This window comes from Drosophila yakuba, chromosome 3R, assembly GCF_016746365.2.
Source record: "Drosophila yakuba strain Tai18E2 chromosome 3R, Prin_Dyak_Tai18E2_2.1, whole genome shotgun sequence".
NCBI classification, from domain to species: domain Eukaryota; kingdom Metazoa; phylum Arthropoda; class Insecta; order Diptera; family Drosophilidae; genus Drosophila; species Drosophila yakuba.
The window spans coordinates 20918831-20940194 of record NC_052530.2 but is presented as its reverse complement, the minus strand read 5'-3'; the positions used below and the strand labels follow the sequence as shown (position 1 = coordinate 20940194).

The window sequence follows — 21364 nt, the reverse complement described above, 5'->3', positions numbered from 1 at the left end:
AATTTATCGATAACTTTGGGGTCACACTGGTCGTACATGACTCTGCGATTTGACAAAAACAAAATTAAGTTTTGTCAAGAAAATCAACTTTTTCTCTGTGTTTAACAAACCGCAACCCACAAATCCGACCAAAATGCCTGCCGAAAACCTGGAGGAGCAGGGTCTGGAGAAGAACCCTAACCTGGAGCTGGCGCAAACGAAGTTCTTGCTCACCCTGGCGGAGTACAAGCAGGATGCGGCGTTGAAGGCGAAGCTTCTGGAGGCGATTCGCACGGAGAACATGGCCCCGTGGTACGAGCACATCTGCACGGAACTCGGCTGGGCCGTGGACAAAGATCTGCTAGCGCGCATGAAGGAGAACAACCGCGTGGAGGTGGAGCAGCTGGACGCGGCGATCGAGGATGCGGAAAAGAATCTCGGCGAGATGGAAGTACGCGAGGCGAACCTAAAGAAGTCCGAGTACTTGTGCCGTATTGGTGACAAGGCTGCGGCAGAGACCGCTTTCCGCAAGACCTACGAGAAGACCGTTTCCCTGGGCCACCGCCTGGACATCGTATTCCATCTGATCCGCTTGGGACTGTTTTACCTCGACCATGATCTTATCACTCGCAACATCGACAAGGCCAAGTATCTGATCGAGGAGGGCGGCGACTGGGACCGACGCAACCGGCTGAAGGTATACCAGGGCGTCTATTCGGTGGCGGTGCGTGACTTTAAGGCGGCGGCCACCTTCTTCCTAGACACCGTGAGCACCTTCACCTCATATGAGCTGATGGACTACCCCACCTTTGTGCGTTACACCGTTTACGTGGCCATGATCGCCCTGCCCCGCAATGAGCTGCGCGACAAAGTGATCAAGGGCTCCGAAATCCAGGAGGTGCTCCACGGTCTGCCTGACGTGAAACAGTTCCTGTTCGCCTTGTACAACTGCCAATACGAGAACTTCTACGTGCACTTGGCCGGCGTAGAGAAGCATCTGCGTTCGGACTACCTCATTCACCCCCACTACCGCTACTACGTGCGCGAGATGCGCATTCTGGGATACACCCAGTTGCTGGAGTCGTACCGCTCCCTCACCCTGCAGTATATGGCCGAGTCGTTCGGCGTAACCGTGGACTACATCGACCAGGAGCTGGCCCGCTTCATCGCCGCCGGACGGCTGCACGCCAAGGTGGATCGCGTCGGCGGCATTGTGGAGACCAATCGGCCTGACAACAAGAACTGGCAATACCAGGCGACCATCAAACAGGGCGATCTGCTGCTCAACCGCATCCAGAAGCTGAGCCGCGTGATAAACATCTAATGTAGTTCATATAAAAAGATTTATTCAAATTCAACATTTATTACAGTGTAAAGCTAACGCAACGTACAATAATAAAAACGATAAAAAACTCATGGAAATGCTCTAGCAGATTGTACGTTCGCTTATGTATTAACTAAATTCTTTGGAATTATTTTGGTTACGCCGTCTTTTAGTGTATTTGAGTATTATTGCAATCATTCCACTTTTGTACTTAACTGCCATTTGACCTGCTATTTGAATGTAAGCCTAAGCGTCGCCCTCGATCTTCTCCTTCCACGACGGTTCCTCTTTGGTATCGCTGCCATGCTGGTTATGACCAGATTCGCTGCCCGGGAAGGCAATTGAGGGCTTGTTGTTGGTCATGAAGCTGCGCGCCATCTCATCGAGCGCCACCGAGGATCGGAGTCCGCAGTCCAGCGGCTCCTCCAGATCATGTGCCCGCTGCTGTTGTTGATGATGTTGCTGTCCCGCCGATGCTTTTGCTGCCATTTCGTGCAGGTTCTGAACCATTTCGTGGATGGGTGTGCCCTGGGTCAGGACCTCTGGCACCATGGGCAAGGCACCCAGACCGCCCATGTTGTGGCGTCGCATGTGACTTGTACTCAGGTTGATCAGGGCGTTCATCATCACCTTGTTGCGCTGGTAGTCCTTGCGCAGGTGCTGACGTATCTCCGTGTGGCAGTGCTCGTTGTTGGTCACGATGATGTCGCCGGTGTCCGTGGTGGTCACGCGCGCCTTGCAGTTGAACTTGCGCGACAGGTTGCACTGCCAGTACTTCTTGTCCTTGCGCACGTACTGAATGCCGAAGGTGTGCCCGTCGTGGACCAGCAGCGGCTTGCCGCGCTGGCTCAGCATGAACTCCAGCTTGCCCTGGAACCAGTGCTCGCCGGGTGCGACTACAATACAGGACGAGAAGGCTAGTGAGCATCGGTTTTGGGACTGAGGCTGCTGATGGGTATGCTTGGAGTTGTACTCTCCGCTCCCTCTGCTGGTTATGTTTGGTTTTGGATGCCAGGACATACACGAATGAGCCCAAAATTATGTGTGTTTATGTGTGTCATGCAGTTCACTTACCTGTTCGGTGATTGTATAAGTTAAAGATACCTTTGGACCTGGTATAATATTATAATTATATCAGATCAAAAGTGCCATTTATTCTATTTTAAGGGGTAAGCCTATTTGTAGTTGGTTAGTGCTTGGCCATTGGAATACCCATTGATATACGCACAGGGCCACGAAACATATCCAAAATTACTCTGGTTAGCTTAATCTGGGATTCATTTCACAGCGCCCATTAGTAACTTTTGGTTTATCGTTTCGCATTAGTTTATCAAACACATTATGCACATTGGTACGGGTATTTACATTAGTTACTCCTTACTCTCTCTTTCTTTCGAAGCAAATTCAATTTTCTACTAAAAACTCTAGCTAATCAAAAATAAATTACACCTCCGCTTTTGAGGCAGTGCGATGTTACGATGGGGTTATCGCGGCGACAGCCTTACATGTTCTCCATCTTGAAGGTGTGCCTGCTGTTCGGGGATATGGTGATGGAGTTGATCACGTGAGCACTGCTGGGATCTGTGGCAACCTCAGAGCTGGCTCCTTCTTGCTGCTGCTGCTGCTGCTGGTGTGGCTGCTGTTCCTCCACGGGCTGTGGAGGTGGACTCTGTGCCTGGAGGGAATGACTGCTCCGGTTCGATTGCGGACTTTGCTGCAGATGCGCCGGCGAGAGAAGCACTGCTCCCGATCCCGAGCCACCTCCCAGCTCCAGATTATGCTGCTGCGGAGGCGGAGGATTGTGTGGTGAGTGCTGCTGGTGGTGTTGCTGTTGGTGGTGCGTCTGGGTCTGCAGGTGCATCAGATTTGGATTGTGCAAGAGGCTTGCTGAGCTGCCATGCTGCTCCATGTGCGATGGCGCCGGATGGTGCTGCACCAGGAGATTGGGCAGAGGTTGTCCCAAGTGGTGGTGATGATGCGGGTGGTGCGGCGTTGATGTCACTGGAAGTGGCGGTGGTGGTGGCGGCGGTGGAGGCGTTTGATTGGCAAACATGTTTGATACACGATTGCCATGCTGCAAATCCGGACCCAAGTGGCCACCTCCATCCGTTAGAGAGTAAGCCGCTTGGCTGGAAATGGGCACTGGCGCTGGATTTCCAGAAACAGACGCTGTCGATGGCGCCGTAGATCCCTGACCGCCGCGCATGTGCGGCGTATGGTTGTGGACGCCTGTGGCGGATATGATCCTGCCCAAGTGGGTGATGCACCGCGCCCGGCACATGCTGATCCGGTACGACTTGCACAGCCAGTAGGTCTTCATGCCCTGCTGCGTGGCCACCGTGTTGTTCCGGTTGAACACGCAGTTGCCGTGGAGCAGCGAGGTGGTGGACAGCATCACCATGTTGCTGCCGCCTGCTCCGGACAATGGTGGATCATTAGTGGTCTGTTCTTCGCTGGACGCTCAAAGGGTGTTATTTACAGGGGAAAGAGGCAAGCTATTGGATAGCGGGGGAGGAGTCACACTCCTCCTCCGTTTGGAATATGCGGTTGGGTGTGCGTGTTCTCGATACTGTGCGGATTGTTAGGCGTTACAAGGATTCGATAGTACCACGTTATAAAGCCAGTACTAAATGTGGTTCAACTAAAAGCACTACTTAATGTGTGTTTCAAATGCAGCTGAAAGTGTTTTAAATCGTTTCGAACCTGAATCAAACTTTACTTTTTAGTATGTTCTCATCCTTAATTACTTAGCATTTTTTGAGAAATATCAAAAAAGACAAACATTATGGAGAATAAACGCATTATAATCGAACTATTAGGAATGATTTGAATAAATTTTTACTTATTTTGAACTTTTTAAGCCCCATTTTGCAGTGAATCGAATAGTCTTCAACCCCTTGGAAAGTTTTGCAGCAAAACATGTGCCTTGAGGCCCACCAGTCTGCCAGGTCGATCGAACAACTGAATCTCACGGGCAATCAGAGCTATCTGATGTTTATCTAACTATGCGCTCAGTTCAAGTATTTACTTCAGCTTAATACTTTTACCCCAGTTAAATCAGCAAATATCTCTCTACAATCAATGGCCGCTCTGTTAGGTCTCCATTTGGTTCCATTCCTTAGTGGTTAGTGACAATGAGTTCAGTGGGCTAGTGTGTACGTGGAGTGAATGATGGTGTTACATATGTATGCCAAATGATGGATGCAAAATAATAGCCCAATCTTATAAAGAATAAAATAATGAGTCAAAATGAATGCCAAGCTACATGCAACAGAAAAGTGATCAAAATAGTGCCAGCGGCACAAATCAGGAGGCCACCTACTTGAGGGAATGTCCATGTGGTTGGCAAAGTTTTTGGAGTAATCGTTGGGCATGTACAGTTCGTTGGGGTACTCGGTGCCAGAGCCCACGGATCCATTGTTGTTGATGCCACATGGGCCACCCGAATTATTGGAACTGCCACTGGGACCACTGCTGTTGCCGCCCTTGTAGAAGTTGTAGCTGTCCATGCTGAAGGCCGGGGCAAAGGGATTTCGGATGGGTGCAGATGGAGAGGCCGAAGAGGTGAGGCTGCCCACGCTGCCCGAGCTACCTCCGCCAGCCGACAATGGACCGTGATGGTGACCATCCGATTCGCGCTTCAGACCTCCGAGATCGTAGCGCTGTTCTCCCATCGTAATTTGTGGAATGGGTGGCAAGAAGAACTCCTCTGAATTCAGGCTGTTGTCCAATCCGGCTGCACTATCCGCGTGATCGCCCCCGCCTCCTTCGCTTCCGCCGGAGCCGTGATCCTTGAGGGAGCGTCTCAACTGCTTGCCGGAGTAAATGGACAGGGAATCGCTGCCAAAATCCGACGGCATCGGACGTTTGCTGGATGTGTAGAGGTGGCTGGCATCGTTGGAGGCTCTGCTGGCACCACCTGGCGAAGTGGTTCTTGAATTGCTCTGGCCCTTGGATTCATTGTGATCCGTTTCCGATTTGCTATTGTTATTGCTATTATTGTTGGAGCTGTGATGATTGGTGTTGCTCGATTCTTCTGCCGGTGGCTGACTAGAGGACTTCTCGGATACACTCGATCCTGGCGAGGAGTTCGAATTGGTAGCCAAGCCCTTGATCTGCAGCAGCTGGCCAATCTTCATGAACGACTGCAGCTCCGTGTGCTTAACATTCACCACTCCTTGGTACATGAACTCCAGTAGCTCCATCATAATGTTGAAGCTTACATCCTTGAGTATTACTAGAAAGATTTGGAGATATAAAATAAATTTATTATTTATGTTATATGTTATTGCCTTTCAAGGCAATCCATGGAGAAATGCACAAAAAGAACACATTTTGATAAGTACATCTTTTTAAGTAACAAACAACATTCCTGGAAAAATCCAAAAACGTGCTTGTCAACAGCCCAGTGATTGTTTTAAAAACGTTTAAACTTAAGGGGATTTTGAAATGTTTCCAGACTGATTACAAACTGTTTTTATGTTTTCCCCTCAACCCAAAAATGATTCAACGTAATTGCTTGTTTACATAAAGACTCGAAACGACAATAATAACATCAGTAGGAAAGGAGGTCACATTCGTAGTGGAGATGTTATCATCGAAACGCTCAAATACTAAATCAATACATAAAAACAGCTATGATAAGAAATCTGAAAACTTAAATATAAACTCAACAACAGCAACGCAGTAGCACAGCAATAATTATAAAATAAGTAGCATGACATATCATCCGCGTGCTCCCCACTCGTCCTAAGAAGCTGTGGAGCAGTCCGGATTCGAATCGGATCCACAGTGGTGCGGATCTGTTATCTCAGGGGTGGTTCGAGATCATGCCACATAAGTTTTAATATTCCATAGTTCACAGTGAGCCATAAAGTGGGTTTTTGGGTTCTACAAAAATTTCTATAAATTTGTTGTAGCCGTTGTAAGTTGTCAATCGTTTTTACAGAGAAAGATGTTTCAGAGAAGATTATGTGTTTTAAGTAATTCATTTTAAACCTATAAATATATTTGAAAAGAGTCTTTAATTCAAGGTTTTTATACACGAAGGTTCATCATTTAGCTTTCCCGCCAAAAGCAGGATTCACACATTAATTAAAGTGCTTAAACCCGATGCCAGATTAGGTCGGTACTTTTGCTGACAGATTATTCAAAATTTGCTGATCTGAAACTGATTCTTATCAGTGCCTTTCCTTCAACCCCTGCCCACTGTGCCTGTCGCTCGCAGCATCAACATCTAGTTAAAAACAATATTATCACTTGTTCTCAATAACAATTTTATTACACAAACAGGCGTACATACATCGCATATGTACGGCTGTATGTAAATACAATATTAAATCGCCGATCAGCAACAGACAAACTTGGTTGCTTAATCTGAACGACGAACGACGACATCAATTGTGCCCTATCATTTGCCGTAGTCGTCATTACGGATCATTTTGTCTCGCCTATCTATCTATCTGCGCCTTGGCATGTCCGTATTCGTCCGAGTGATCGCCTGGCGAAGATCAAAATCCAGGCAATATGTGAAGCAATATATTGCTTCAGGGGTACAGTGCACACATCGAGACTCAACTGATGCCAGATAGATACGGGATTCCACATTGAGGGCACTCAGTAGTATACACCACTATCACTATCATTTGCCTCACTTTTCCGTGCCCGGAGACGCAGATACACGGCCAGCATCGCCGGAGATAAAGTGCGAGCGTGAATCAAGACAAAGAGATCCATATACAAAATTCTTTTGAATCAATAAACCATTTATGGTCCCCGACCGTAGATAAACTCTGTCTAAAGTTCACGGAGAACGTGATAAATCCGTGCATGCTGCTGATAAGAGGGAATCGACAGTACCCAAAACTCAGATCATCGCGTCTCGATCGCTGTTTGCCTAAATGTATGCCATATAGTATCTGCGGCACCAACAGTCGCCTGACCCGCAGTGATCTCTGCTGATATCAGAGCGTCTTGAATTGGGGATTGGGTACTAAGGAACTGCAGAGATATCTGCCTCAGCTCGATTTTGATTTGTTTTGGGACGCGAACACCCTCGCCAAACAAGATCACGCCCACTCCAAATGGTTCCACCAATCGGATCGCAGGCGTTCGATTTCGAAACAGTTTTATTTTATGATTATGATAAATGTTTATCGAATCAGAACGCCAATAGGTTCTATTGTTGTTCCCCTCGGTGATTCGTAGAGCCGTCGGGCTTGCAGTGGAGTGGGCTGCCTCATTTTGACAATGTCGTCGCACGAACATTCATAAATATTTGTTATCTCCAAACGCCATAATAGTCGAGTAGTCGAATCGAATTGTCGCGCTGGTAGTAGTACAACCTGATAAAAGGCCAAGAAGCCCAACCGACAACAAGAGACCCAGCCAACCCAAGAGCTTGGTCATAGATTCCCATTCTGATTCCATTTCCATTCCATTCCATTTCCCCTTTCCGCCCCCAACTCTTCTCGAAAAGAAATGCCCCGAAGGAGTCCGGCTGGCGCAGGGATTAGCCCAGCTTAGTCGATTGCCACGTCAATTGGCGATTTCTGGCCACTGGCCACTGGCTACTAACTACTGGCTACTGGCTTCTGGCAGGCCAATAAATTACAAATTGTCAACACATATGGGCAATAAAAGCATTTATGAAATTTCATATGCTCAAAGTCAAAGTTTGATATAATACGAAGAGACCATAAAATACTGCTGTACGTAAACAGCTTTCAACGCGATCGATTGGGTAACCCAGAAGCGGGAAATGTAGAAGGGTTTATAAACTCGATAATTCAATTGGATTAACGCCCTTAAAAGCGTTTAGGTTTTTTTAAATAATAAGTTCAAGTAGCTTATGCAGAATACATACTCTACTTAACTTAATATCGGAGTGAGAGTCTTATAATATTTAATTTAGATTTTATGATGAGGTTTCCTTTTTAAGAAGATCTTTATAACGACCTTACCAAAAAATTTAATTCCTATATTAGATTTTCAGATTTTTTTAAACCTTTCAAAAACATAAAAAAGAAATATCTTCCACAAGAGAAAATTAACTATGATCTCCCTTAGTTTCCGAGCAATTCAAACACTTTTGATAATCTTGGCAAGCGTATAACATCGAAATAAACAAATTGAAGATTAGGGGTTAAGAACGCACCGGAACTCAAAGTCCAAAGTGGCCAAAAATGGATTACTTTGGCGAAATAAATAGTGCAGGTCTCCATAAAAATTGTTTACCCCCTCTGAAGCGTAGAGAAGCAAATGGAACGACGACTTTGCTTTTAGTCACGGTGCGGCAATATATTAATAACATTGGGTGTTTAATATTTACGACAAGTCCGGCGATCGATATTATATTATCTTCCCAACCCCAAAAGCTGGCCGGTAAGCAACGGTAAGGCTATATTCGATCGCCGTGGCTACTTCAAATCGGGAGTGGGAATTGCCAGGTGGCCAGGTGACTAGGGGGATGTGGAAGGGAAGAGGCTTGGACCTGGTTCTTGGAGAGGCCCAATATCACACATGGCATGGCACATGCTGCGACTGTCTGAGTGCGTTATCTAACGAGCAATAAGTTCAAAATCTTATTTTACGATCAAGAGTGATACCCAAAGTAAAGTGGTTGGCACTAAACGCTGGGCTGATAAAACCGCTGCCCCCAGACGATGTCCGTCTTGTTTATGCCAATAATAAATAGATAATTTTGGAGGATTAGCATTGTATTGGGGACTGCGACTGTTGGCCAGATATAACCACTTGGCCGGCACGGTGTGGATTGATTTACACGTCCGGAGCAGCGGAAACACGTATGCTACATACTCGTACATACATACATCAATCGAGCGAGGCTCTCTAATCAATATCTCGAAAACTAAAAACTTCGAGTGGTTGGATGAAGGGTGAAGGTGTGAGGGCGGACCCAGTTGCTCAGTTGGGCAATAAATGATTGTTAAACGCGATAAAAAGATAAAAAATATTTAGACTATTGTTGTTGCTGCGTGTTACACACGGAACACACACAGCCATTTGGCTTGTTAGCACCTCGATGACTGTTGTTGGCTGGCTGGTTGGTTGGCTGGTTGGTTGGTTATATTTAATAACTTGCCCCCGCTTGGGTTCGCCGTTATTTATAGGGTATATTAATATTCTTTATCTTTGGAAATACCTCTTGTAGCAGCGTTCGTGGGTAGGTAGCACCTTCCTGCTGCTACTTGAAAAGATAAAACCTTATTTTTTATGGCCGCCTGATCAGATAAAGCCACCGTGCAGCAGGCAGCCGTGTTCAACACGACCGCGAACGAAATCGGAATCGAACCGACCAGGAGGGGCCACGGCGATATCTCATATCCATACACCATATACACCATATAGCGTACATAAATAGTACACCAACGTTCTAGAGTCCATTTGAAGTACATTTGATGAGGTCAGCAACGCACCCAATCTCCCCGATTCGATCGAAGTGGGCTGCGGCTCCGACTCCGACTCTGCGCTCTGCGCCATGGACCTTATCACAATGGATACTCCGTGCGTAGCAAGGGTAAACAATCCCGGTGTGCCTCCGGAGGCGGAGGACTCCGGCAGCTACCACACAGGCATAGACAACCCGGCGGCGGCATTCGGCTCACCGGAGGATTATCACCAGACCTCGATTCTTAGTGGGTTGCTGCTGTTTGTCTTTAGATTTACGACTCTGCAGTCAAACTCCACTAACTGGTACGTGGATCAGAAAAGGGAAGGTACCACGTTGCGTACGAGAATAAGTTTTATTTGAATTAGAATTTGACTTATTCAGATTAGTCTTACTAATTAATAGTAATTAGTAATTAAATACAACTCATTAAAAGCTCTTAGGAACATAAGTATTAGCAATAACTTTTCTGAATTGTCATATTCTATTCATAATCTCTTATATATGTAGGTAATATCGCTGACAAATGCAATAATTAATTCTAATGGGCGATCCATCAACCGACTAATTATATTATTTGATTATAACGCAGGTACGTTAAAAAAGCTAAGTAAAGCTTCTCAAGCGGAGTTCTAAAGTTAAGTGAAAAGTTAATAAGATGGGTAGTTGGGTTTATGGTAGTGATACTGTAAAGCCCTAGACGTACTGGGTCTCTCGACTGGAACTCGAAATCGAAATGGAGGTGGAGCTGGGCTGATAACCACCGAATGTGTCATGGAATTTAACACAAAGGTTGATTTATATCTAAGCGTTTGACAAGAGTGACGAACAGACAGGCTGACGGGCGGGCTCCTCGATAAACTGACACCGCTGTCCCAGTGATAAACTGACCGATTTCTGGAGGAATACTGTGGACGAATGAGAAAATCAGGCTCTAATTTCCAAACGGCCATGTAACTAGTAGGCACTCTTTTCTGGCATTGAAAAGTAAAAGTCATTATATAGACTATTTATATGAAGGGCATGATATGATCTCAACAATGTAGCAAGTATTCATGGTTTTGTTTAGAGCTTAGACCTTTCTTCTGTCTTATAAATATTCCAAAAAAATATTTGCACAAATTATTGGTAATGACAGAAGCTAAACAATTTGTAAGACACACGGGTGATTCACTTAGGAACGCAATGTGTCATTGGGATCATCCATATGCATGGCCACAAAAGCCCGGAACATAAAACTTGACCAATTTGTGGAGGACCATACCCACGACAGGGCACGCTATCTAAATCCATATGCATTTCGCTGACAATGTAAGACACGCTGTATAACTTAGCATTTAAACCGGGGACGCCGGCGAGGTAGTCTATTGATGGGGCCACAATCATGTGGCGACCCAATCGGAGTACTCACTGATGGGATGCTTGCAGGGATTGGTGGTGAAGATCTCCTGGAAGTAGGGACTGCAGATAGCCAGCACTATCTTGTGGGCATGGAGGAGCTTTCCATCGCAGGCGAGGGTCACGTCCACCAGGTCGCCGCGGTCGTACAGATTCTGGAAGCCGCTGGCAATGTTGTCCTGGAAGTTCTTCCAGCACAGCTTGAACTCGTCGTCCATGGCGGATGCGGATGCTCGCCGAAAACCAGACTTTTCCAATTCCAATTGGCTGGCGTAATTTATGCGCACAGACTTTTGCGATGATTCTCGTGCGAATCTGTTTTTTATGGCTTTTGTTTATCCGCTTTGCTCGTGATTCGTTCACAGGCCAAAAATCACAATTCACGTATTCTCACGCACCTTTATTTTTATTGTAGCAAGTGTTTGAATTTGTTAAACTAGCTAGTAGCTACTTAATCCGCATTCACGCGCACACGATCTCGAGTCGTTCGCGTCCACGGGCGCATTGATTTTGATTTGGGCTCTAATTAACACAGTGTGATTTAAACATTTTTATCGGAAAGCGTGAAAAGCAGCGACGCTGTTTACGTTCCGGCTGATAATGAACTCACCACCCCCCGCACTTTGAGGAACTGTGAATCGGTGGTTTTTCGTGTGCCGCAGCAAACGGTCTCACTGGCCACTGGTAAACAAACGTAAATGTTTGGTGAACTTTTATTTTCAGTTTATAATACCGATAGGACTCGTGCCAACTATGTACGTAAAATAAATAAATTCTCAAATGCTTGTTTGGAGTTTTGAAATTAGGCCCATTAGAGCGGAGCGTTCTGCCGATAACTTTTTCGATTAACGATATCAAAACGGCAATTGAATATTTAGCGCCAATTAGACAGCATTGAAAACGGTTTCCCTGATAAGAGCTTATCATAATTGGTTTGTTTGTCGCTTCGCTGCGGTTATATCCGACCGGCAATGTTCGCTTTTATCACAGTTGTACGGTTATTTGCACGAGGCCAATACGGCCAATGGGGCACTACACTGTTGATAGGAGACCTGCCCATACAGTCATAAATAACCCACTTTACATTTTAAACAAAAAGAGAATAAAAGTAACAGCAGTGCTTATCAATTAGCCATGAGTCGTTTGCACGCCTCAGGTGCACACATACACATTCCCAGTCAATTGGCCAACGATTTGATTTGCCCGATTTAGTGCTCAAAGAACTTTCAGCAAATTAGCCCACTCGCCCCGAGAATCAGTCAAGAGTATACTATAATGGGTTGTTGTTTTGGTAATCGATTTGCAGATATCTGCATAAGCCCATAATAGCGACTAATAATAATTGTGTGCTTACAGGCAAAAGTAAATCAGTCGATTTGCCCGTGGTTCCGCCGGCTCCGGCTAAACAGCGCTCCACTCTGCCGGAATTCCCGGTCGCTGGATCGGTGACCACCACGGCTCCTGCAGGATCTGGATATGGCTCTGGAGGAGCCACCAATGCGGCCCTGGAGGATGACTAGACCCAGTTGAAACAATAGAGAAAACGTTCATGTCAAGGAAAAAATGTGTAAATTGTCAAATGACAGATTGGATTATGAGTCATTATCGCGACCAGATGTAGATTTTTCAATTGCGCACCCCTTGTAGTTATTATTGTAGTAAAATACGTTGTTTATTGTTGGCGAGTGTAAACTTATTGTTTAATTAAATAATATCTTTAATCTCTTTGAATATGTTTCTGTTCTATGTTTTCTTTTTTGTTCAACAGTATATGATTTAAGTACGCGCCAATTGTCGCCCTATACAACACTGAAACAACGGCGGTATTATCCGGTATTTCAAAAAGGGTCATACCATTCATTGCCAGCACGTGTGTTCGGCTGTTTTTGTATTTAAATTTAATTTTAAACGATTTATACAGTAAATAGGCAAATATAATATATATTATTCAAGCAAAATGGCAATTCAAACCAATCGAAGAAAGAGGAAGCACGAGGAGGCAACCGAAGAGCAAGAGGATGACGGTGAAGTGGAGGTGCCCAAAAAACTGTCCAAGGAGTCCGACACACCGAAGAAAAAGAAAAAGAAGAATAAAACTGAGGAATCATTCGATGAAAACTCGCCGGAAACTAATGGAACCGATCCTGCTGACTCTACACCGTCAAAAAAGAAGTCAAAAAAGACAAAAACATCCGACGAAAATGTAGAGCAACAGGTGGAAGTGGAGGTGGATGCCTCTAATTCAAAAAAATATAAAGAACAACAGGAGGAGGATGAAATAAGTCCAGATTCCGGGATTGAACCCGAACCCGGCATATACTTTCCCAACGATTTCAAGATGATGCACTTCCGCACCAAGCTTCGCGGCAATAACTTCATAACAGGTGGGTTAATTTGTTTAATTGAAGATATTTAACTCATGAATCCTCCTTCCAGAACTGCGTCACTTTCTGCATATGTGCTCCACCACCCGCCCTAAGCTTGCGGCCAAGTACATAGAAAAGCGCGGGAAGCCCTTGGAACTAGCAGAAGCATTCGAAAGGATCGATAAGAGCAATTATTTTCACGTGGACTACCTCACAGAGGCTCTGCAACGAGTTTTGATGGAAATACTTACCAACCAGAAGAGCCACATGGAGTCGGCTGTCCACGGGTGTAGATATTTTCTCAAGGTTCATGGAGCTGTTCTCGAGAATCAGATGCAATCAACTCAGCTACATCGGCGTAATGCCCTAAAACTGCTCACGGCCATTGTATGCGTGGAGCCTCAACTGGGTCGGCAGGTTCTGAATTCCTATGATGTGCTTTCCAACGTGACTGTGACGGAGAAATTGCTGTCACATGCAAAGAGCGAATACCAATGCGAGGATACAGTGCGCAAAGCGTTTATCCACTTTATTTTGGCCTTCCTGGTCGAAGGCAATACACTACTTATCCGGAACATCCTGGATCGAGGACAACTTATCGGCGTGTTGGCCAAGGGATTGGTTTACGATGACCATATAACCGTCTGCGTGGTGCTTAACGCACTAAGGCAATATGTGCTTGAGAACCCCGACATACAGAAGACCAAGAAGGTTCTGGTTTTTGATTTAGAGTGCTGTAAAAGTCTGCGTTGCCTCTACGATTGGAAGGGACCCATGGGACTCGAAGCGCTGTTCAGTAGATCACAACGTGTTGGTAAGACGCGTCCAAACCCACAGGAGGCGGAAGCAGTATCGGCTGCCGTTCACGAACTACTGCTGGTCCTACTTACTTCCCGCAAGCACGGCATCTGCTTTGATGCGATGACGCACTACCGCCAAAAGCAAAACAAACTGCAGGGCAGATTACTTGGCTCTCTATACAAGCCGTACAAAAATCCGCGCAAAGTGGATTTGGTCATAAAAACACTAACTGCTTGTCCAGACTTGGGACGCAATACAGTGAGGAATTGTTCCACCCTGCTCAGTCCGCTCAAAACCAAATCGGAGGATTTGCCAAAGGTTTTCAATTTTCTGGCTCAAATCATTGATGCAGTCCCGCCCAGTGCTCTATCAACAGCATTTAATAAGATGACTTTAACGGATTTTTCTTTTTGGATCAAGCAGCTGTGTTTGCCTATCGAAGCTTTACTTCACATTACGGGTAAGAAGTACCTGAGCGATACAGACTTTAATTTGAGATTGGCTGTGCTGTACCTACTTCTTTCCATGATGAAACAGTACAGCAATTACATGCATGCCATTGCCGTCCGAGAGCAATCAAAAAAAGCTGGCAATTCGCTGCGTAAATTTAGGTTCGATTTACTTAACCATCTGCTGGTCCACTTTCCCACTATCGAGTCCATCCTATATTCGCTTTTCATGTTCATCAAACAGAAAAAGACGGAAGGCGTGAATGTACTTGAGAGTTTATCAGTTACTTTGGACCTGGTGTTGCTTCTCTGCAAAGAGAATCGAGCATTTGTGAATAAGACGAGTCAAATTCTCGATTATTTGGATGTTTTACGACCCCTATACGAAACTGATTTTGATAAAGTGAATGAACCGGAGGAACTCCTGAAGATTCAATTAGAATTGAAGTCGATTAAAACCATCCTGCTGCTGTTTCCGCACTCCTTAAACCCAACCCAACCCCTTTTTGGCAACGTATTTAAATCCTTCATTAAAGCCTACATGCTGGAGGAAAAATCGATCAAATCAGAGTCTGGAAACATATTGAGCCGCCTGTTCCAAAACACGGGAATGTTTGACTCCTGTAGGCACGAGATCAACATCTGGATAGAGGCCCTTATTGGATTTGGTCCCGCTACGGTGACCAACGTTGTTGAGATCCTGCTGACTATACTCTGCTTGGATTGGAGACAGATTGAGCTTCCGGAACAAAGCGTTGCAGATACTGCCATTATCACAAAGAACCTTAGCAAATTGTTTGCTCAAATCGAGCAGGGTCAAACGGTGCAGGCTTATGTGGAAACTCTCACCCTTAGCAAGATGATGCCCCTGTTGCTAAAGGGTGTAGAATTGGAGGAACCTTACGACGAATATGTGGAGCTTGTATTTGTTCTGCTTTTCCACTATCACACCAAGCCGGAAGTAGTGCTGCAAATTTACGAGGAGAACTTAGACAAGCACACTAGCTATATGAAGAGCTGGCTGCCTGGAGAAGGAAATTCGGTGAAACCAAAGAAACTTCCCCACATAATATATGATAAGTGGCCCTTGCTAAAGCAAATGCGAAAGGTTAGCACAGAAAGTGAGACCATGCCCTTCGAGCAGGTATTCAAAATGGATAAGCCGGAAAACAACTTCGAGTTACAATTAGAAGAGGGCCAGAAAATGTTGTTGCACTCCAGCCTCGGAAATCCACGTCGCAATATGATCTATGTCCAGGATCTGCTTTTCGTTTTTAGCCATTACTTTACCAGCCAGAAATTGAGCAAACTTCAAGCAGAGCTAACAGCAGATTTTCTCATCAAATTCCTTCAAATTGCCAGTCAGGTGGATGGGCCAGAAGAAGTTCAGCAGTCAGATGATAATGAGCAGCAGGACGAAAATTTCACTCAAAGTATGCTGCACTATATATTTACCCATCGATTGTGGCAATTGCACCCCACTGAATTGCTTAGTGAAACAAGCGAATCTCGCTTAAACTATGTAATCTTCCTTAGAAGATTGATGGAACATTGCCGTAGCTTGCCTCGATTCGAGACCTATACGGCCAACTATCGCCTGCACTTGATCAAGACTCTGGATATTGCTTTGGATACACCGGTGGACCAACTGGGAAATCAACCACAGCTCGACGAGTGTGTGAAATTGGTGGATTCATTTGAATTCAACTCTGTTGAATGCTCCCAAATGCTGGACCTGCTAACAACCAAAGTACAAGCACAGGACTTCATCCCGAATGGTAAACCAAATCATTATTTTGATCTACTGCTGCGTTTGCTGGGTCGACTGAACACGTTAAAGGAGCCCATTGATTGCGGGAAGTCATTTAAGGTACTTCTTACCTTCTACAAGGACTTCGGCGAGCTAAATGAGCAGCAACTGGAACCATTGGAGTTCGCGCTCTTGGAGTTTTTGATAAATTACCATCACCACCTGGATGAGTGCGACAGTGAGTTCTTTGCCTGTTTCTTTACATCCTCTCGAAAACTCAGCAAATCCGCCATCCGTTTGGCCTGCCTGCTGCTCGAGCGCCAGACCCGATTAGCTGAGAAATTTACAGAGTTACTACCAAGCAATTTGGAGCAGAAGGATCTGGTGTATCCCCTCCTGGATATTGCTTTGACTAAGAACTATCAGATACCTCAACCAGTGCTTCAACGTTGCTATCAGACCTACAAGAACGGCTTCATGAAGAGCATCGAGAAGCCACAGAAGGCTGCCCTCATCTACCGGGAGCATTCGGAGGCTAGTGCTCTTCTTATTGCGCTTTGCATGCCAAAGTCGGAGTGCTTCGATTACTGTCAGAAACAACTTAAGCTCGATTCCGTGGAACTCTTCCAGGTGCGAGTTTTGCGCGAGATTTACTGGCAGGGCTTTGCTGCCGCCAAGGATGAGAAGCAAAAAGCCACTGTCTTTGTGAATTATATAAACCTCAATGTTCAACTGTTAGCACTGGATATGAAGAAACAGGCTTTGGATCTGCCCAAGCTAGAGCAAATCTCCTGGAACTGTTACGAGTGGTGGAAAACAAACTGGTCCCATGATCTACCCCTGGATTGGAGTCGCTTGCAGAAGAATCCGCAGTGGCTTAACTTTTGCAAGAGTTGCTTAAAATTGGCCCTTCACCTCGGCGAGGAAGAACTGCCGCTTCAGGATGAAACCAATGGGCTTGTGCTTAAGCTGATGGCCTTCCTGTGTGATGGAATGTACGATGATTATAAGGAGGATGTGCAGCAGGAGGAGGATGCCACACCAACACTTCTATATGAAATGATCTGCACGCACTCTTGCTGTTTTGACCATCTTTTGGGCAAGCCGAGTGAAACCAAAACACGCATTCTACAGCTAATGGAGGTGTTGGCCAGAAAGGCACCAAGTGCCCTGCAATCGGCTCACGTACCCGTAATCCTTGGCTCCTATCATGCAAAACTTTCTCCTGCGGATCGATATGGATTAGCTTTGCTGGAGCACTACGAACGCTTCGACGTGGGTTTGGATAAGTTCAGACCCTTCATTTGGGGCGAAAGTGCTGTGGCCCATTACGCCTTGAGGGCTGCGGACGAAGATGAGCGAGTACGGCTGCAACAGCAGGATACAAATGTGGCTCAGGTGCTGGCCCTGATTGTTCGAGAGACTAGCGAGTACACGATTGAAAACTTCCCGATTTGGAGGAGCCTGCATGCTAGCCAACAACTACCCTCCGTGGAGTTTCAAAATCCGGCTAAGAAATCCCTAAGCTTTGGCGACAATCAGCTGGAGCAAATGGTGGAGCAGGGCCAGCAAGATTTCCCACAGGATCTACGACGAATTTGCCCGAAGCGCGAAAGTATATACGAGACCTGCTACGATCCCGCTTTCCTGTTGCCGCTGATGATGCACTGCTTCGCACCGGAGTCTGTAGTCTGGGCTCGCTGGCCTGTCCAGAATGGATTACTGGCGATTACCTTCTGCGGACTATCATCTCTGGATAAGGACATGAGATTAGCGGCTGCCAGTTGCCAGCAACGCTATCGAGCTCACTTCGAACTCTCCAAATTCTACGAGCGTCCGCTGTGGACGCAGGCCTATGAGAACATTCAGGCAGGATTGAACGATCTGAGAAACTCCTGGCTGGCACAGAGGAAAACGCATGGCGGAACGCCTAGGGTTCCTTTGATTCCTGCCCTGTTTATCGCTCACAGCTTTAATTTGAGCACAGAGCCAACGCATTTGCTGTATAAGCGATTGATGATGTACCTACGGCTGAAACAGAGCTTCAACTTCCAGACGATACCCGACTTTAATGTGTTCTTCTACTCGCAGGAACCAGAGCACCAGCAGTACCGTGAGTTTATCGTGGAGCTGCTCAGATGCGGTATTAAGTGCAGCGCCGACCTTTTCCTGCTGGTATCCACCAATACGTTCAAGGTCCTCCTTGGATTCTACGGCTCCAGTTTGGCCAATCTGGAAACGAATCTGCTGCTCCTATCGGTGCTCTCTACATGCGTTAAAATTCCGGGTGCCGTGAAAATTATGCTGGAGCACGTAGGCATCCTGTCCTGGCTGGTAGGCGTCATTCGCGACACCGAGTTCCATCAGTTCGATATCATCGAGGGTGTCATCAGCATCCTCAACAATCTGTGGTATTCCCTGGCCGCATCCCGTTCGGAACTGCCGGATTATGACCACATCCAGTTGCGAGTATATCGCCTGGTGTTGCAGCTATTGCCGCTGCTCTCTCCCCGGATATCAGTTCCTGGCTTGGGCCGCCTGCTCAACGTTCTGTGGAAAACTGGCTCAGCATGTGGCCAGCACAGTGCTGTGTCCGCTGCCCAATTGGATACCCTGCTGGAGTGCATCTCGCGCCAATGGCCGGACCAGCTCGCGAGTGTGCGTTATGTGCGGAGCTTTGGCAGCGCTGGCGCTTGCTCGCGTTCCGAATACTGCGACTGGCTGGCCAAGGATCAGAAGCTCGAGACTCCTGCCGTCCTCGCGTTGTCCAGTCTGCGGGAATATGTTATTGACTGGGCGCAAGCGCACAAATCGGAAAGTGGAGAGGAAAGCAAGCCGCTGGCGGAACCAACTGAGTAGCGATTTTTTATTGTTTTTGCTTAGGTTAAGCTATAAAATTGTGTTAACTGTATAGGCACTAAAAGTCTTCGAACCATTAAACTGTATGCAATGAAATTATGAATCTGTTTTATACTTTTTCTCTGTGTAAATATTAACTCAGTAAAAATACTATAATATTTACAGCCCCTTAATGATTGAGTATTCCTCTTAGAGCGCGAGACTGACTGATTACCGCCGTAACTCATTCTGTATCAATATTTGTGGGAGTCACTCGAAAGCGAATCACATAAAGATGTGTTGAAAACGAACTGTCATGTCTCCGGCTGCTCCATAAGCACTCTCAACCTTCATTAGTCGGCCCGCAGCGTATGACAAATTACGGACAATCAGCATAACAAAAGATCAGTTGGGCCAAAAAACAAGAAAAGTAAGAGATGAAAATCCGGAGACAAAGTATTGGACCATGGCAAAACCCTTTAGTGTTTGTTAATTTGGCCAATCCGTTTTCACACGCACCACAAGTGGGCGTTCACCGATGCCCACCCTCCATCTTTAGGGTGCGCGACCCCAGATCCACCTACAATTTGTTGGGTCAACCAAATGTTAATCACCCAAAAGAGCTTAGCCAAAAAAAAAATGAAGGAAAACAAATCATTTTTGGTCTGTGGATCTCGAATATGTAATGCAAAGTGCGCAAAGTTGACGCAATCGACGAACGAAAATATTCACAAGATTTATGATCTCACTAGCTGTCTCGAAATCTAAGCCACTTTGTTACATAAAAACATACAACTCGGGGTTGGGTCGGGCTCTAGAGTTGCAGATGCGACTGGATGCGACATAATTGATTGATATTGCCTGGCATTTTGTTAACCAAAACGTATCAAATGTATCTTTTGGCCTGAAAAATATAGTGGATCGAATAAATGTATAAATTTGATTGGCTCAAGGCATAAACAAGATGGGAATGCGCAAATAAAGAAACCAAATGATCTCGGAAATCATCTCATATTATATCGTTTGATGGATTGTATTAATATTCGATGGCTAACTAGTTATAATCATTAAGCCCTAAAAAATTGATCGTAAATCGAGGTGCCATTAATTGGCCACATCTTCATCGGGCTGCAGGGAAAACATGTTTTGATTGGGTTGATTGAAAGGTGAAAACCCATCAGCCAATGTTTAATAATAGAAATGTTGACCTTTGTTCAACATAATTAAAAAATTGCCAATTTTTTTGTACTTTGCTTTTAATTAGCTTTTGAAATAATTAATCAACAGTTTCATATTTTATCAGCCGAGTAATTCAATTTGTTCTTGTATCTTCACATAGACCTAATGAGATTTCTCTTTCAACAAGATTTCACTTACTTCACGCATCAATCAAAATCCTTCGATTTCCAAGTTTCCCTGACATTTAGGTTCCCCAAACTCCACTCAATCATGGTGAAAATTAGTCAAAGGAAAACTGGCTGCCATGGCATTGAACTATTCACAATGGGCCACAATACAAAGTGGGGGTCAGGAGTTCAGCCGGTAGCCGGAGCAGCAGCTGTCCAAAAACCAGAAGACCATAGCCCATAGCCTCTTTTTTTGGGAAGGCGTGACCACCGATCGCTGGACAATTAAGCTGCTGTCAAATGATTGATTTAGCTTACTTAAAAAGCAATTTTGTCTAATCCGGAACTGACAAGGCCCCGAATGTAAATTGTAACCGAAGACGCCCGATAAAACGAGAGTGGATGGATATGGTCGTATATGGGGGGAACACATTTGGATGCATATGATTATCCGGAGTGCGTTGGCAAATCTTTACTCGGGTTTCATGGAGCCAGTCCGAAGATTAGAGCTGCTTCTGCCGCATTCATATTTCACACCTTAAACGACGGTCTGCGATTGCCTCTTTCGACTATTTGCATTTTAAATTATTACCGCGGCCCTCATTGACACGTTTATTTCGTGGGGCACAAAGGCCTTTGTCTTATGTCAAATCTATGCAATTTATACAAAATTTATTTTTAAACAAATTTCTCGACTGTGCGT

General features: G+C 45.6%; 4 protein-coding genes across 6 annotated transcripts; 3 read left to right on the top strand and 1 right to left on the bottom strand.

Moving 5' to 3' along the window:
- The first annotated feature begins 1 nt into the window (after position 1).
- On the top strand, positions 2-1411 carry LOC6537751 (26S proteasome non-ATPase regulatory subunit 6). The gene has a single exon (XM_002098256.4). The coding sequence runs from the start codon at positions 134-136 to the stop codon at positions 1301-1303; it is 1170 nt and encodes a 389-aa protein (XP_002098292.1). The 5' UTR covers positions 2-133; the 3' UTR covers positions 1304-1411.
- On the bottom strand, positions 1306-11853 carry LOC6537749 (protein abrupt). Of its 3 annotated transcripts, none has more exons than XM_015192994.3 (3): positions 11125-11847; positions 4626-5540; positions 1306-2199 (listed from the first exon to the last, which is right to left on the bottom strand). In XM_015192994.3, exons 1-3 carry the CDS (start codon positions 11327-11329, stop codon positions 1550-1552), a joined length of 1770 nt encoding a protein of 589 aa, XP_015048480.1. In that variant the 5' UTR covers positions 11330-11847; the 3' UTR covers positions 1306-1549. The 3 variants fall into 3 exon arrangements, with proteins under 3 accessions (XP_015048480.1, XP_002098290.1, XP_039231348.1); XM_002098254.3 differs by lacking the exon at positions 1306-2199 and adding an exon at positions 2606-3715 and having other exon boundaries at positions 11125-11853; XM_039375414.2 differs by lacking the exon at positions 1306-2199 and adding an exon at positions 3765-4524 and having other exon boundaries at positions 11125-11846.
- A 398-nt stretch (positions 11854-12251) lies between these two features.
- LOC6537748 lies at positions 12252-12803 on the top strand. Its single transcript, XM_002098253.3, has 2 exons — positions 12252-12402; positions 12468-12803. The coding sequence occupies exons 1-2, from the start codon at positions 12387-12389 to the stop codon at positions 12629-12631; spliced, it is 180 nt and encodes a 59-aa protein (XP_002098289.2). The 5' UTR covers positions 12252-12386; the 3' UTR covers positions 12632-12803.
- Positions 12804-12957: 154 nt separating this feature from the next.
- On the top strand, positions 12958-19432 carry LOC6537747. The gene is made up of 2 exons (XM_002098252.4): positions 12958-13495; positions 13548-19432. The coding sequence occupies exons 1-2, from the start codon at positions 13069-13071 to the stop codon at positions 19334-19336; spliced, it is 6216 nt and encodes a 2071-aa protein (XP_002098288.1). The 5' UTR covers positions 12958-13068; the 3' UTR covers positions 19337-19432.
- Positions 19433-21364: the final 1932 nt, after the last annotated feature.

Excerpts from the sequence above, each read along its gene's own strand:
- LOC6537751 (XM_002098256.4), top strand. The coding sequence starts at position 134 with ATGCCTGCCGAAAACCTGGAGGAGCAGGGTCTGGAGAAGAACCCTAAC.
- LOC6537749 (XM_002098254.3), bottom strand. The coding sequence starts at position 11,329 with ATGGACGACGAGTTCAAGCTGTGCTGGAAGAACTTCCAGGACAACATT. Across the intron at positions 5,541-11,124 it reads TCCCTGCAAGCATCCCATCA|TAATACTCAAGGATGTAAGC; the intron begins GTGAGTACTCCG and ends AAATCTTTCTAG. Across the intron at positions 3,716-4,625 it reads CCACATGGACATTCCCTCAA|GCGGCAGCAACATGGTGATG; the intron begins GTAGGTGGCCTC and ends TGTCCGGAGCAG.
- LOC6537747 (XM_002098252.4), top strand. The coding sequence starts at position 13,069 with ATGGCAATTCAAACCAATCGAAGAAAGAGGAAGCACGAGGAGGCAACC. Across the intron at positions 13,496-13,547 it reads CGGCAATAACTTCATAACAG|AACTGCGTCACTTTCTGCAT; the intron begins GTGGGTTAATTT and ends TCCTCCTTCCAG.